At 43.6% G+C, this 17,464-nt stretch overlaps 1 protein-coding gene across 1 annotated transcript in view; it reads left to right on the forward strand.

The window, feature by feature from the left end:
* LOC137377874 (ras-related protein Rab-39B) overlaps positions 1-1,922 on the forward strand; it is a 37,105-nt gene extending 35,183 nt beyond the window's left edge. The window contains exon 2 of the mRNA XM_068047943.1: positions 1,496-1,922. Within this exon, the coding sequence (XP_067904044.1) occupies positions 1,496-1,922 (427 nt within the window). The remainder of the gene's footprint in view (positions 1-1,495) is intronic.
* Positions 1,923-17,464: the final 15,542 nt, after the last annotated feature.

Raw genomic sequence — 17,464 nt, forward strand, 5'->3', positions numbered from 1 at the left:
AACACCTGTGACAGGAAAGATTTCCTTTCGAATAAAAAACATGAACCTTGTTGTTCAACATTACGTCAATGTTGAATCATGGTGTTAACATATGCTCACAAATATCTGAAAGACTTGTACATTCTCATAGTGGGCATTGCAGATTGATTCTATCTTTATTGTTTCAAATATTATTTTGTTAATTTCCGGCAGTGTTTTAGTGCTTCTGGGCATTATCTTACTTGTAAATAAACTATGTTATGCAATACTCCTAGGTCGTGCAGTCTGATAGTTAACGCGGTTCAGAGAAAACAAGAATATTATGGGCATCTCACACATAGGGGGAAATTTAACTTTGTGACTCGCTGGGAAGCAGTGGGGGAAGGCAAGTGTGTGCAGGAAAGCCAGAAGTTGTGGCTTTGCAGCATATTGTGGAGTTTTAACTCCACAGTGTATGAGAGACGTGGCTGACCGGTTCCTCGTCCGGAAGTCAGCCTGATTGACAGGCTAGGTGTTCAGTCGGCCAGGGAACACATAGGAGAGGAGGGGGTTTGATCCCTGACCTTGCAGTGTCCGATCTCGGGGTGGGGGTGGTTGTGATTTGTACTGGGCAGGGGTTCTGATGGTGGAAGGAGTTGAGAGGCAAGTAGGAAGCACACCGGCTCCTACTAGCCTACAAGGAGTACTCTCCAAGTTTGTCCTTGCCTCGCTGCAGCTGCCAGGCTTCCCAAGGCCTAGGAAACCCAGATGGCCACAGTTAAATCTGCAAAGCAGGTTAAATCCCAGGCTTTCATCCTCATTACCATTTTAAAACGCCAATCTGCATTGGCTTCCCGCCCCTTGTTCTGCCTGAGTAAAAGCCAAAAATTGGTGCATTGGAGTTGGCTTCCCCAACACGCTTCTATTTTTTGATCATTTAACACACCACTGGCATCCAGTTCTCCCCATAATCTCTAATATGTTATACCATAACGCTAGTCCCACACCATGCTATTCCATTCATAGCACATATAAAAGCACTGGGTCTACTCATGGAAACAGCTTATCTACTACCAGCATAAAACCAAAGAAGGGTAACAAGTAGTTGCACAGTTTTGAAGACTTGAGAAAGAAAGGGGAGATAAAATTAAACATTTCGATTTTAATACAGTGAAGATGCTGATCTTTTTACTGGAAGTAACTGTCAGTCAGGGAGAAATGTCAGTTTTCTCTCAAGAGTTAGATACGTCATTTCGTTCGAGATTAAGTAAGGAAGACTTCATGATGATGCAAATTGTAGATGGTCTTTTTAGAGATGACATTTCTCATTTTTACTTTTTCATAAAGGCAGGTAAAATCATTATTCTAATTCTTTCCGAATACTAGGCCATGCAGTATTTGCTACCAAAACCAAAGGCTGCAAACAAACAATAACATTTTCAAACTGTGCTAAAATGGTCGCCATTTTATGTCTCATGAAACCTGAGGTTTTAGTTATACTAAGCTCTTTTCAACCTTTTTCTCCCTAATCTTTTAGGTCCATAACTCGTGCGTACTACAGGAATTCAGTGGGAGGACTTCTCTTGTTCGATATTACTAACCGTAGGTCCTTCCAGAATGTGCATGAGTGGTTGGAAGAGGCCAAAGTTCATGTCCAGCCATTCCAGATCGTTTTCGTGCTGGTCGGCCATAAATGTGACCTGGCAGCCCAGCGGCAAGTTTCAAAGGAGGAGGCAGAAAAGCTTGCTGCTGCTTACCGAATGAAATATATAGAGACGTCGGCAAGAGATTCCATCAACGTTGAACAGGCCTTCACTGATCTGACAAGGGATATTTACGAACTTGTCAGGAGGGGCGACATTATGATGCAAGAGGGATGGGAAGGAGTGAAGAGTGGTTTTGTTCCAAATGTGGTCCACTCATCAGAGGAAGCTGTCAAATCGGGCAGGAGATGCCTTTGCTAATTGAAGAGTGGAAACATTTAAACTTGATAAGTTCCCTCGCACGTAGAGACTGTACCAAATAAATACTGTAGGCCTTTTTAAGTTTGTATCACAAATGATTCACTATTTCCACAATATGGACATTTTGATCAGTCTGTTTGTAATTAGTGGGATCCTGAGGTATCAACCAGTTACCCCACTTACCCAGGCAATGGTAATGGTGAGTTTGCACCTACTGTTTGAATCTCTGGGAATGGGGGATAAGAAAGAGCTCATTTATTTTTGAAAGTTTGCTAAAAAGCAGAAAACAGTTCAGACAGTAATTGGGTTGATATTAGTCTTTGACTTCTTACTGTAACAGGCAGTTGAAGAAGCTGAACTGTGGTTTTAATTCAATCTGCTTGCCCTCAGTCCCTGGTACAGTACAGGTCAAGATTTTCATTATAACCTGCCTATTCTTGATCCACTGGCACAGTAAAGTCAATTGCCCATGACATAATTTAAAATAGTTTAAATTGGGTCCAGTAATAAAGACATGCCTAAATAAATATAGGTAATTTTCTGCCTGACATCTATAAAAAAAATTATACTTTTGAAAAAAAGAGGTATAAATTAATTTATCAAGGCCATCTCACCCAACTCACTCAACAGATGTAGATTTTATTCTTGGGGTACTGTTTTATTAAGCTTAATTCTTCCCAAATTTCTTCCTCTCTGTCCTTGCTGGAGATGACAGCTGCATGCTGAGGTACAGTGCAGCTCTCTGGCACATTGCCAAAGTTATCATTTATCATGTTTGAATTTATTCACTAAGTATCGCCAGCTTATTGGACCATGAGCCTGAGCTTCACAGCTGAGCCCAATCCTGCCGACATATGCACTCTCCAGCAAGTCATTGCCTATCAATCAGGAACAGGAACATTGACTGATTTTTTTCCCCTCTCTAGCCAATGGTAGCATCTCAAATGCTACTGACTCAACTCATTCAGCACAGACTGGGAAACAGACTGGGTCCTTCGTGATCAAAATGGCTGTTGTAACATGCTGGCTGGTACAATCAGTTACAATCCCATTGGGAGAGTTTTGGATGATATTGGTAATATGAGTGAGAAAGTAAGGGGAATAATATCAAAAATTAAGTTAAACAATAACATTTACTGAGAATAAATCGTGAACATTTTGAAATTGCAAAATTAAGAAGGCCTTCACTAGCTCCCCCCATGTGTAGTGACTGTACAAACAGATAAAGATATTTGTAAATCAGTAAACCGACTATATTCTGTGTATGATAGATCCGTGCTATTGAATTAATCATTACTTTGCTGAATAAATGGTAAATCCATACAGTCCTTACCCTGGTGAGTAAACAGGAACTCCATTCAAATACATGATGAATGATCCTTAACTAATGAATAAACAGAAACTCTGTACAGTTCGAGTCAGTAACTCTTACCCTGCTGAATAAAAGGGGCTCAGTACAGTAAAAAAAAATCATATAACCTTTATCCTGCTGAATTAGTAGCAGTTCAGTACAATTACTTAGTGAGTAGACCTCATCTTGCCAAATAGACAAGAACTATATGGTTATACAGTGAGAAAGTCTTACCTTGCTGAGTAAGCAATAGTTCCACACAGTCACATGCAAAAAACTTCCACTTGCTAAATAAACAGAACTTCCACCCGGTGAGTAACGGCTGAACAAATATCTCTGTATTTATGAGAGTTATTCTTACCCTACTGAATGCATAATAATTCCATATACTTACACAGTAATTCTTATTCGGTCGAAAGAGATTCAGTAATAGCAAAACTATTTGACCCAGATGCTAATTCTTAATTAGTTGAATAAGCACGAACTGTATGTGATTTTACACCAAATGCTTAGACTATTGCTGTCACAAAGGGCTGAATTTTCCCAGCCCATTGGGGTCGGGCTGGGAGGCAGGAGAGCTGGCAATGTGGTGGGGAAAGGCGTCAGGCCATGAGTCCAACGTCTTCCCTCCACCATGGCAGATTGTCAGTGGAAGGAATCTTGGGGGCACAGCCGCCCACTGGGCAGCCAATTGACCCACTTAAGTAGCCAATTAAGGGCCATTTTCTGTCCCCACAGGCATTTTGCCTGCATCTGGAGGGCCTGCCGCTGCATGGGGAGACCACCAGGTAAACCTTGGCAGCCCCCCCCAAAGGGTTCCGCGACGGGCGGACCCTCCTTGATAGATGATCCACTGCCCATGGAGGGGCCCCCAGGAGCACTGGCCACCCTCATGGTGCCGCTGGTGCATCACAATCCTGCCTGCCTGGCCTTCGCTTCCCCTAACCTAACTCACCTCTCTTTGAGGGCCCCCCACCATTGAAGCGCCCTCTCCCTGGTGGTGCAGCCTCAGCAATGGCCACTGCTAGCTGTAGTGCTGCTGAGACTGCCGAGCTGCCAGTCCTCTGATTGGGCTGTCAGTTCTTGATAGTGGACCACTGTCCTCAATTGGATGGTGGCCCTAATGGCAACCTTTTAATTGGCCCTGCCGGCAATATGCCACCCAATGAAGTGGGGTCGGCTCCCGCATTTGGCCCCGGCGGCAGGACTTCACAATCACCCAGAAAATACAGCCTGAAGTTTCTGGGAACTGATACAACTATTAGAAATCAGTTCAACCATTGGGATGTTTCAAAAAATAACCAGTGGTTACATATCACCTGATATTGGATTGCTTTCAAGGTGACCTTTAACCCCATTCCAGCATGCAGTATCACTTGATACCTCAGATTCTATTAAAATTTATTGTATCTGATTTTCCTGAAAATGTATTTAACAGCTAGTGAATGTTTCATGTTTCTTGCATTTTGATTCTGTTTGATCCTTTTTAAATCTTACAGAACAAGATGTGACAAAATGAAACTAAATCACCCAGAGCGAAACTGACCCGAGTCTAACAGAGACTGAAAACTGGCTAAAGCAGCCCTAACCGTTCGCTTCCAATGAACAATGCAGCACATTCTAATATAACTACACAAAGACTTAAGTTTAATTACCTCTGATTTGTCATGGATTTTGGGGTGGCCAAATTTGGGGACTGGTGCAGAATCAATGGGAGTAATTTTGACTTTGGACGATTGTTAAAACGGCCATTATCAAATCAGCTGCTTGTTATAGATCTCTTCTAATTTTCATTTCCATTGAAGTTGATCAGGAGAAATGGATAATGGGCGGCTGATTTAGTAGTGACCATTTTCCCTGTTGCCAAAAGTGAGAATTGGCCCCAATATGTATTTTATCAGATGCTGTAGGTGTGGCAATATTAGAAATATCATCATAAATGAGGGAGGTGTAGCTTATCCATCCAGAAAAGAAAATATATGCATTTATATAGCACCTTATCACATTCTCAGGTCATTCCAAAGCACTTCACAACCATTAACTTACTTTTTTAAGAATAGCTACTGTCATATTGGTAAATGTGGCAGCCAATTAGTGCACAGAAAAATACACAAACAGCAAATGAGATGAATGACCAGTTACTCTGTTTTTAATGAAGGGACTAATGTTGGTCAGAACATGAGGAGCACTTCCTCTCTTCAAAAGCTGTTGATCTTTTATGGCCACGTGAACTACCAGTAAAGGCAGACAGAACCTTGAGTAAACATCTCATAGAAAGATGGTACATCCGACTAAACAGCACTCCCCTAAAGACTTAGCCTACATGATGCGCACAAGTCCATAATGGAGCTTCTTTCCTTGCCTCCTAGTGTAATGATACAGAATTAGCTGACTAATATTTGAAGCCCAAAATTAGCTAATACGAGACAAGTGGTCTTAAATTTTCCAGTTTAGTGCTTTATTGAAAAAGTAAGATGAATGTCCAAGTTCCAATTATGCAGCACACCACCAAGGCTGAAAACAGTAAATAAGTAGATCAGTTAAGAAGTTGTTAGTTTGGATTTTAAAGCCAGTCAGTTGTTGGAAAAAGGAAAACTGACGATGATGGACCTGGCAAAGGTAACCCCTTGCTAATTAATTAATTATTTATCTCGTTTGTGACAAAACAGGCTTATTTAAGGCACTGTTCGTCAAAGAGATTGTCTTGGAATGAGACAACACGTTGAGGATACAAATTGACAAGTAATATTTTTGGGGTGTTTGTGTGTGGTGGGGGGTGGGTGAGGGATCAGTATTTGATGTTTATTCTTTGCAGAAATTATAAATAAAAAAAAGTTCATGATTCCATTCTAGAATGAGCAAATCAATTGTAAAATTGAGAAGTAATTGCACTCTGGCAGGATATCCTCATTCTGCCGCATACCAGTGCTGTAACAGAAGCTGTATTACAGACAGGAGCTATGCAAAGAGGATTATTTAGAAACCAATCCACCAGGGATAAAAAATCACCATCCCTACTACTTAACTAACACTCAAGTACATAATTTGTGAAAGGAATTACTTAAACGGAAGGCAAGAACAAGTATGTGACTCATTTTTAATTCCTTGTTAAAGCCCCAAGAATCCATTACTTGATTGTTTTCTATCACTCAACTCTTCCACCACCAATTACCTGCTTTTTATGTTTAGCAAAAGACAAAGGAGTGAAACATTTGAGGTGATTTTAACCTAATTCAGAAATTGGCATTTGGGATATTTGGCCTGAAGCTGCAGAGCCAGGTCTGGTTGGTGACACACTTTTTATGCTTAGTACTTATGTACATTAGTTGATGCATGTAAGTGTGCAATTATACTGTCTTGAGTGTGCATAATAGCACAGTAAATCAGTGGGTGGAGCAGAACAAGAGAGATTTTGGAGGGAGTTTACTCAAAATTGGGATAGGCCACAGTATTTTCGTTAGTTAGATTCACTGCTTAGACTTTTATAGTACTTATTTTGTTTAACTTTTATGTATTGTATAGTTAGATATTATTTAAAAGGATTACAATGGCAGGACAGCTGCAACCCCATGTTATGCTGGATGCAAGAGTTTAGTTTAGTTTAGTTTAGAGATACAGCACTGAAACAGGCCCTTCGGCCCACCGAGTCTGTGCCGGCCATCAACCACCCATTTATACTAATCCTACACTAATTCCATATTCCTACCACATCCCACCTGTCCCTATATTTCCCTACCACGTACCTATACTAGGGGCAATTGCTAATGGCTAATTTACCTATCAACCTGCAAGTCTTTGACATGTGGGAGGAAACCGGAGCAAACCCACGCAAACACAGGGAGAACTTGCAAACTCCACACAGGCAGTACCCAGAATTGAACCCGGGTCACTGGAGCTGTGAGGCTGCGGTGCTAACCACTGCACCACTGTGCCGCCCATACCTGGATGGTCTGAGCAACCAGGGCTATAATAATTCCAAGAAGTGCCTCCTATTGCATTCACTTATGCTCAAAGTTGCTGAGGTGAAGGAAGAGCTAAAGACATTCCATAGGGAATGATGGAATTTAGATTCTTCAGGAGTTGCATAGTATTTATACAGGACATTTCGTCCAATAGATCCATGCCGGTATTTATACTCCACATGAGCTTCCTCCCACCCCCCCCCACTAGTTAGGAAGCAGATAAAGAAGTAGTACTCTCTGTGCCATACTCAAATTACGCAGGGAACAGCTGAGCTAACCAGGGTGCAGGAGAGATTTATTAGAATAGTAGCAAGGATGAAAGACTTCAGTTATCTGGAGAAGCTGGGATTGTTCATTGTTCTCCTTAGAGAAAATTAAGAGGTTTGATAGTGTTTCCAAATTATGAACAGTTTTGATTAAGTAAATAGGGAGAAATTGTTTCCAGTGGCAGAAGGATGGTAACTCGAGGACACAGATTTAAAGTGATTAGCAAAAGAACCAGAGATGACACAAGGAAACATTTCTTTACACAGCAAGTTAGTGATTGGGTAGCATAATGGTTCTGTTACTGAATTAGTAATCCAGAGGCCTGGACTAATGATCAGGGACATGAGTTCAAACACCATGGCAGCAGGGGAATTTAAATTGAATGAATTAAATTAAATTTGGAATGAAAAAGCTAGTATCAGTAATGGTGACTGTGAAACTACTGGCATGGACCAGGTGCTGGAAGGTGGGATTAGATAGCCGTTAGTTTGTTCAGCCGGCACGAACAAGATGGGCTGAATGGCCTCCTGTGCTGTAATTTTTCTATGGTTCTATGTCCTTTAGAGAGGATATCTGATGTTCTTACTTGGTTTGGCCTATACGTGACTCCAGACCCACAGCAAATACGGTTGACTCTTAATTGCCCTCTGAAATGGCCTAGCAAGCCTCTCAGTTGTATTCAAGAAGGTTGCTCAAGGGCAATAAGGGATGGGCAATAAATGCTGCCCTTATCAACCTGCTTCCTATGAATGAATAAAAAAAACTCTGAAAGGGTGGTAGGATTCAATGTCAACTTGCAAAAGAGAATTGGATAAATATTTGAAGTGGAAACTTTTACAGGGTCATGGGGAAAGAGCAGGGGAATGGGCCTAATTGGACAGTTCTACCAAAGAGACAGCACTGGCACAAAGAACAAAGAACAGTACAGCACAGGAACAGGCCATTCGGCCCTCCAAGCCTGTGCCGATCTTGATGCCTGCCTAAACTAACACCTTCTGCACTTCCGGGGCCCATATCCCTCTATTCCCTTCCTATTCATATATTTGTCAAGATGTCTCTTAAACGTCGCTATCGTATCTGCTTCCACCACCTCCCCTGGCAGCAAGTTCCAGGCACTCACCACCCTCTGTGTAAAAAATGTGCCCCGCACATCCCCTCTAAATTGCCCCTCGCACCTTAAACCTATGTCCCCGAGTAACTGACTCTTCCACCCTGGGAAAAAGCTTCTGACTATCCACTCTGTCCATGCCGCTCATAACTTTGTAAACCTCTATCATGTCGCCCCTCCACCTCCGTTGTTCCAGTGAAAACAATCCGAGTTTTTCCAACCTCTCCTCATAGCTAATGCCCTCCAGACCAGGCAACATCCTGGTAAACCTCCTCTGTACCCTCTCCAAAGCCTCCACAACCTTCTGGTAGTGTGGCGACCAGAATTGCACGCAATATTCTAAGTGTGGCCTAACTAAGGTTCTGTACAGCTGCGACATGACTTGCCAATTTTTATACTCTATGCCCCGATCGATGAAGGCAAGCATGCCGTATGCCTTCTTGACTGCCTTATCCACCTGCGTTGCCACTTTCAGTGACCTGTGGACCTGTACGCCCCGATCTCTCTGCCTGTCAATACTCCTAAGGGTTCTGCCATTTACTGTATACCTCCCACCTGCATTAGACCTTGGCACAATGGGCCAAATGCCTCCAACTATGACTTATTGCAGTGTAGGAGGAAAGGCTCTGATTCCTGAGGCATTGGGACCAGTTTTTGGGCAGGAATGGAGCTGTATTGATGAGATAAGCTACAACTGGGACCAATACCCTGTGAGGAAGTTAACTAGAGCAGTGGAGGAGGTTTTTAACTAATATATTGGGTGGGGGTGTATAAAGCAAGCAAGCGAATAGGCAGTTTGAAAGTGACAGTGAGTGGATTCTGCTTGTATTGGTAACAAGTCGATAGAATTAAAGATGTTAAACAGAACAAGTTGTAAAAAAAAAAAGAAATTGTTGAACAAAGGAAATCCGAAAATATATGTACATCAATGTGCAGACTACAATGAATAAAATTTTGGAACTAGAATCATTCATTAAAATAGAAAATAATCACAAAATTGCAGTACCTGAAATGTAGCTACAGTTTGGTCAGGATAGGCAATTACAAAAAAGGAAAATGCTGGAAATACTCAGCAGATCAGGCAGCATTTGAGGAGAAAGAAACAGAGTTAACATTTCAGGTAATTGACCTCTCCTCGGAACTGGAAGATGTTAAGAGATTTATCAGTTTATAAGCATGCACAGAGCCAGGGAAAGGTGGGAGGGGGACAGAGGGAAAAAGAACAAAATGGGAAGTTTGTGATAGTTATTGTCATTAAATGAAAAAAGTGATTATGATGCAAAGCAACTGGGAGTGGTAATGGAAGAACAACAATGTCTTCTATTTGTATAGCACTTCTAACATAGTAAAGCGTCCCAAGGTGCTTCACAGGAGCGTTATAAAATATAAATTTGGCGCCAAGCCATAAAGAGATATTAGGCGGAATTTTACACCCCTGCGGGAGCGGCCTGGAGGTGGGGGTGTGGGGGGGGGAGGTGTGGTGGGGTGAGCGTAAAATTGAGTGGGAGAGGGGGGGTGCAGTCCCTGTTGCTTTCCCACCACACTGCAATTTTTTGAGTGGCGGGGGGAAGTAACAAACACCCTGCCTGCCCCAGGCCAATTAAGACCCTTAAGTGGCCAATTAATTGCCACTTAAGGGTCTCCTTCTGCCACTGCTGGCATTTTACCAGTGGTGGATGGGCCCTCCGCCATGTTGGGAGACCACCAGCTAAACTCTGGCGGTCTCCCTGCAGGCTCAGGGGAAGGGCCTCCTGATCAGGCACCCTATGCCCCATGGAGGGGCCCCCCCTCCACAGCACAAGCTGCTCCCGCTGGAACACCTCCCTCAACTGAACCAACCCCCGCCACGCCGGGGCCCAGCTGATTGTCCCCAGCGAGGCCCCACACATTCACTTCTATTCCGGGGCTTCCTCCATTGCTGCTCCTCTTGCTGGGCTGCAGTCCCAGCAGTGGCCACCACTCTCGGTGGCGTTGCTGGCACTGAAGAGCTGCTGGCCCGCTGATTAGCCGGCAACTCTTGGAGGCGGGACGTCCTGCCTCAGCGGGGAGGAAGTCCCGCGCAAGGCCAATTAAGGGCCTGGGCCACGTAAAATTACTGCATGGCTTCCAGTCCCAGCTGAGGTGGGCTCACCCCTGACTGCTGCCTCCGTCCTGACGTAAAATTCCGGCCATTAGGTAGGATGACCAAAGCTTGGTCAAAGAGGTAGATTTTAAGGAGCATCTTAGAAGAAGAAAGGAGGAGCATCAGAGAGATTTAGGGAGGTTATTCCAGAGCCTGGGGCCTAGGCAACTGAAGGCGCGGCCACCAATGGTGAAGTGATGAAAATCAGGGAAGCCCAAGAGGCCAGGAGTGGCAAAGTGCAGATATCTCAGAGGTTTGTGGGACTGCAGGAGAAAGCAGAGGTAGGGAGAGTCAAGGCCATAGAGGGATCTGAACACAAGTATGAGAATTTTAAAATCAAGGGGTTGCTTAATTGGGAGCCAATGTAGAGTAGAAACCACAGGGGTGATGGATGAACTGAACCGGGTGCAAGTTAGGCCACAGGCAGTAGAGTTTGGATGACCTCAAGTTTACAGAGGGTAGAATGTGGGAGGCCAGCCAGAGGTGCATTGGAATAATCAAGTCTAAAGGTAACAAAGGCATCTATGAAGTTTCAGCAGCAGATGAGCTGAAGCAGGGCAGAGTCGGGCGATGTTAGAGAGGTGGAGATAGGTGGACTTGGAGATGGGGAGGACGTGGTCAGAAGCTCATTTCAGGATCACATATGGCACCAAGGTTGCAAACTGACTGATTCAGCCTAATACAGCCAGGGAGAGGGATGGAGTCAGTGGCTAGCTAACAGTGTTTGTGGCTGCGACGAAGACAATGGCTTCAGTCTTCCCAATATTCAGTTGGAGGAAATTTCTGCTCATCCAGTCCTGGCTGTTGGACAAACAGTCTGACAATTCAGAAACAGTGGGGGTCAGGATGGGGGTTTGTGGGAGGAGGCTGTCGAGTGAGATGGAGCTGTGTGTTGTCAGCGTCCATGCGTTTCGGATGATGTAGTGGAGAGGCAGCATGAAGATGGGAAATAGCAGGGGGCCAAGGATAAATCTTTGAGGGACACCAGAGGTAATGGTGTGGAAGTAGGAATAGAAGCCATTGCAGTTGATTCTCTGGCTAAGATTGGATAGATAATAATGGAACCAGGCAAATGCAGTCCCACCCAGCTGGACGATGGTGAAGAGATGTTGGAGGAGGATCGTGTGGTCAAATATGTCAAAGGCAGCAGACAGGTTGAGAGCGGTGAGGAGATATAGTTTACCTTTGCCACAGTCACACAGGATGTCATTTGTGACTTTGATGAGTTGTTTTAGTACCGTGACAGGGTGGAAACTTGATTGGAGGGTTTCAAACATTGAGTTTTGGGAAAGATGGGCACAGATTTTGGAGGCGATAGCATGTTCAAGGGGTTTGAAGCGGAAAGAGGGGTTGGAGATGGGGTTGGTAATTAGAAAGGACAAAGGAGCCAAGGTTGTTGTTTTTTTTTAAGGAGAGGTGTGGTGATTGCAGATGTGAAGGAGAGAGGGCAGTAACTGAAGAGAGAAGCATTATGTAATATGGGCACTAGGAAGAGCAGTTGGATGGTGAGCACTTTAATGGGAATACGGCCAAGGAAGCGTGGGGTGGGTCTGATGGACAAGAGGAGCTCAGAGAGGGCATGAGGGGAGATAGGAGATAAACTATAGAATGACGTGAGTTCAGGGCTAGGGCAGGGGGAAGCAGAGTAAAAAACATGAGATGGGTCTAGAGAAGCCATATTCACATTGAAGATACCCATCATAGTGTTGTGTCGCACACCCCCCATGCTAAATGGAATAGATTTCGAACAGATCTAGCAACCCAAAACTGGGCATCCATGAGGTGCTGTAGGCCATCAGCAGCAGCAGAATTATATTCAACCACAATCTGTAACCGTAGGGCCCGGCATATCCCCAGTCTACCATTACCATCAAGCCAGGGGACCAACCCTGGTTCAATGAAGAGTACAGGAGGGCATGAATGTAACGGGAGATGGTTAGATTCTCTCTTGTTGGAAATGGTCATTGCCTGGCACTTGTGTGGCGCGAATGTTACTTGCCATTTATCAGCCCAAGGCTGAATATCGTCCAGGTCTTGCTGCATTCCTATATGTACTGCTTCAATATCTAAGGAGTCGGGAATGGTGCTGAACATTGTGCAATCATCAACGAACATCCCCACTTCTGACGTTATGATTGAAGGAAGGTCATTTATGAAGCAGCTGAAGATGGTTGGGCCTTGGACACTACCCTGAGAACCCCTGCAGTGATGTCCTGGAGCTGAGATGATTGACCTCGGGCGGCACAGTGGTTAGCACCACAGCCTCACAGCTCCAGGGACCCCGGTTTGTTTCTGGGTACTGCCTGTGTGGAGTTTGCAAGTTCTCCCTGTGACCGCGTGGGTTTTCGCCGGGTGTTCTGGTTTCCTCCCACAGCCAAAGACTTGCAGGTGATAGGTAAATTAGCCGTTGTAAATTGCCCCTGGTGTAGGTAGGTGGTAGGGAATATGGGATTACTGTAGGGTTAGTATAAATGGGTGGTTGTTGGTCGGCACAGACTCGGTGGGCCGAAGGGCCTGTTTCATTGCTGCATCTCTAAATAAATAAAATAAATAAATAACCACAACCATCTTCCTTTGCACTAGGTATGACTCCAACCAGCGAAGAGTTTTCCCCGATTCCCATTGACTCCAGTTTTGCTAGGCTCCTTGATGCCATACTCTGTCAAATGCTGCCTTGATGTCAAGGGTAGTGACTCTTCCTCCCTTCCCCCTGTCAAGGGCCCTAAACATTCCTTTCAGGTGTGAATGAAACAGCAATTGATTTATACCTTTTTCAATTTAGTATAGTGTAGTCACTGCTCATGATGCAGTCTCCTCTATATTACGGAGACCTAAGGTAGATTGGGTGATGGCTTTTCTGTTCTCAGTCGTGACCCTGATCTTCTGGCTGCTTGCCATTTAATTCTCCAGCCAATTCCTATTCTGATCTCTCTGTCCCCAACCTCCTACAATGTTTCAATGAAGTTCAAGAGAAGCTCCTCTTTCAACTGAGTACTGTACAACCTGCCAGGCTCAACATTGAGTTTAACAAACTTCAGAACATAACCACTTCTCCCTTTTTTTTGGGTAGCAAGTGCTGATTATGATTCTGCTGTTACAATTTACATCTCCACTGGATCTTTTGTTCCTTTACTTGTGCCATTACCACTTCCTGTTGCTTTGCACCATCATCCTTTTGCAATTTAATGAGTCTCACCTTCCACCCTATCACAGACCTTAGCTTTCGGTTTTTCTCATGGCTCCCCCACCCCTTGCCCCTGTACTTGCTTATAAACTATTAAATCTCTATTTCCACGTTTGATGATAGTTCACTAACCTGAAAGGTTAATTCTGTTTGTCTCTTCACAGATGCTGCTTGACATGCCAACTCTTGCAAATTTATAGTGAGAAATGTAATCTCAAAGCAAAATTGAACCTCACACACGATCCTGTGAGATGGCTCTGTAATTTTGAGATTTTTGACTTCCAAGTCATATCAGTCCTTCTGCTTATGCCTGGAGCTGTTTGGGTCCCGGACCCAAGCTGCTCCTGACAGCCACCCAATGCTGGCACTGGCTCAATGTGGGGGGGTGGTGTTCGGGCGGCTGTCAATTTCTGTGCTGGGAACCACTGGAAGGGGTCTGAGCTGCAGATCAGGCTCAGACCTCATGAAGTTTTTCATTCCAGCTCCAACTCCTCTTGCTTTTGCCACCTTCCAGCGCTGCAGTCTGCTGGCAGCTAGCGAGCACGAAACTGCCAGTGAACGCTGCTTCTGATGGCTGATATTGTAAGTACAAATTGTTGTCTCACAGCCAGTGGAAGCGTGCAGGGGTTTAAAATAACAGAGGGGAACAAGTAAATCCATTCAAAAACAAAATTGAGATACACAAAATAATTTAAAAAAATATATAAATACATTTATAACTAACGAAGCTGCACACAATTACATTTAAAATTGACAAAATATACAAATGCACTAATCAATAACAGATAAATATCTATATAAACACAGGTAAAATCAAATACTTAAAAACTAAACAGATATACATAAATGCATTTATAAATAACAGATATAAATACTGTCACAACTGAGGCAGGAGGAGTGCACTGTTAATTCAGTCCCACTTCTCCACAGGTCACAACATAGTATTTTAAATTTTCCCACTTACCAGTCAATCAGATACTCTATTTTCCCCAGAATCAAACACACTAACCAGGTTTCTTTACTGAACAAAATTATCAGATTATATAACAAGTCTTAACCAGTAATGAAGTAAAATATAAACACAGATTAAAATTTGAAATTTTAAAGTCCCTTTTTTAACCTTAGTATCTCACACTGACACACACACTGGTTAACCAAAAAAATAAAAAGGGATTTTTAGATCAGAGCTCTCTTACTGACAAAAGACCAGGCAGATCACTTGCCCATCCCTGAAGAAAACAGCAGATGAGACACGCTGCACCAAAACTGGCACACAGTCCAACCTCCGAGCACAGACGGACAGGTCACCAAGATCCCCCAGAACAATTCTCTTCAGGCGGCGCCAAGAAGCAACTCTAGCAGGCCCTCTTCAGAGACAGGTGACGAGATGAATTGACACAGTGGACATCACAGGGTCTTTTATGGAATTGCTGGAAAGCGAGCTGGGTTGTAGTCTTTTCTTTTTCCTTGACACTTCAGCAGACTTGACTTTTATCTCCTTCCAGAAGGTAAAACACACACACACTGACCCACAACCAGAAAGCTCGTCAGTTTTCTGCCCATCCTAGGTACTCTGCTACTATTGGGCTTGTGCAATCAAAGGAACGCTCGTCACTTCTCTGCCCCGTTACCAGGATTTTTGCTCCATCTCCAACCCAAATCATGTGACAACCAGCAACATTGTTGCCAATCCAGCTCCCTCAGTGTCCTCTTGATAGCTCTCTTTTTACAAAAAAACTGGTTCAACATTTATTCAGCTTAATTACAAAGACATTAAAAATTAATAGTTACAGACCAATTCATTTGTGCATAAAAGAAATACATCGATCTAACTAACAGACTGATACATATAATGCATTAACATGATGATGCACCCTCTCCTCTCCCTGCCCAGTATCCAGCAGCTGAGGCCCAGATTCTGCATCCAATGCCTTTTGCTGCAGGCTAACTGACCTCCTAGGAGATAATGAGGCATTCAATCTCCCCGCCTCAGGTGGCGCAAGGACCGTATCCAGATAACAGGTAGGACTTTGCATAACATTTTCTGTAAAGCATTTCCAGATATATTAATATAGTTTTTGTCAAGAGCTCTAATCGGTTGGTGATTAAATAAGAGGTTTATAAACCAATTGACAATCTATATTGATTTGTTTGGTATAAAAATCATGTTGCTATTTTTTCCAAAGTTCTTGATATTTACAAGTTTGTCGCACGATTTTGAGATGGTGGGAGAAAATTAACAGCTATTTGGACTAGTGTGGACTAGTAAAGCAGAGCCAGCACAAGGTGAGGTGATAGTGACAGTCCTTGACATCAAGACAGCATTTGACCTAGTAGGCATCAAGGAGCCCTAGCAAAATTGAAGTTAATGGGAATCAAGGGAAAACTCTCCATAACTAGCACAAAAAAAGATTCTTGTGGTCGTTGGAGGCCAATCATCTCAGCCCCAGGACATCACTGCAGGAGTTCCTCAGGGTAGTGTCCTAGGCCCAACCATCTTCAGCTGCTTCATCAATGACTTTCCTTCTATCATAAGGTCAGAAGTAGGGGTGTTTGTTGATAATTGCAGCATTCAGTACCATTTGTGACTCCTCAGATACCGAAGCTGTCCGTGCCCACATACAAGACGACCTGGACAACATTCAGGCTTGGGCTAATAAGTGGCAAGTGACATCTGCGCCACACAAGTGCCAGGCCATGACCATCTCCCCTTGACATTCAACAGCTTTACCACTGCTAAATCCCCCATCAACAATATCCTGGGGGTTACCATTGCCCAGAAACTTAACTGTACCAGCCATATACATGCTGTGGCTACAAAAGCAGGTCAGAGGCTAGGAATTCTACAGCAAGTAACTCACCTCCTGACTCCCCAAAGTCTGTCCACCATCTAAAAGAATGATGGTACATGGGACAGTTGAGCCTGGTTTAATCGAGCACGGCGTGAGATTATCACCATTTATCTTTTATCATCTATGCTAAAGCCATGATAAAATCACTAGGTGAAGTACAGAAAAGTGTCAAAGTAGGAGGTCGATTGGTGATGGTAAGATGGTTACTGCTGTAAGGAAATCAGAGCTAGAATAGCAATGGCAAAGAATGCATTCTCCAAACATAAAGAATTGCTCACTATAGGAATGAGATCTTAAGAAAAGAATGGTCAAGACTCTGATTTGGAACATATTGTATGGAGCTGAAACGTGGAGCTTGAGAAAAGCCATGTAAAAAACTAGAAGGTTGTGAAATGTGGTTCTGGAGAAGGATGGAGTGGGTCACTTGGAGAGAACAAAAAAAGCAATGAAGAAGTTCTCAGGATGCTGGAGGAGGATAGATCATTAGTGAATTTCAAGAAAAGGTAACAAGGTTGGATATTCTAAAGCATGAAAACTTGCTGAAGGTGATTGAAGGAAGATTAGAGGGATGTAGACCAAGAGGGAGAAAGAGAATGATGTTAGACAACTTGAAATTGAAAATGGGAGACTCTTAGGAGCAACTGAACAGGAAAGTGCAAGATCATGAGAGGCATGGAGAAAGGAGCAGAAAACTTG

The sequence above is a fragment of the Heterodontus francisci genome, chromosome 15, assembly GCF_036365525.1.
Source record: "Heterodontus francisci isolate sHetFra1 chromosome 15, sHetFra1.hap1, whole genome shotgun sequence".
NCBI lineage: Eukaryota > Metazoa > Chordata > Chondrichthyes > Heterodontiformes > Heterodontidae > Heterodontus > Heterodontus francisci.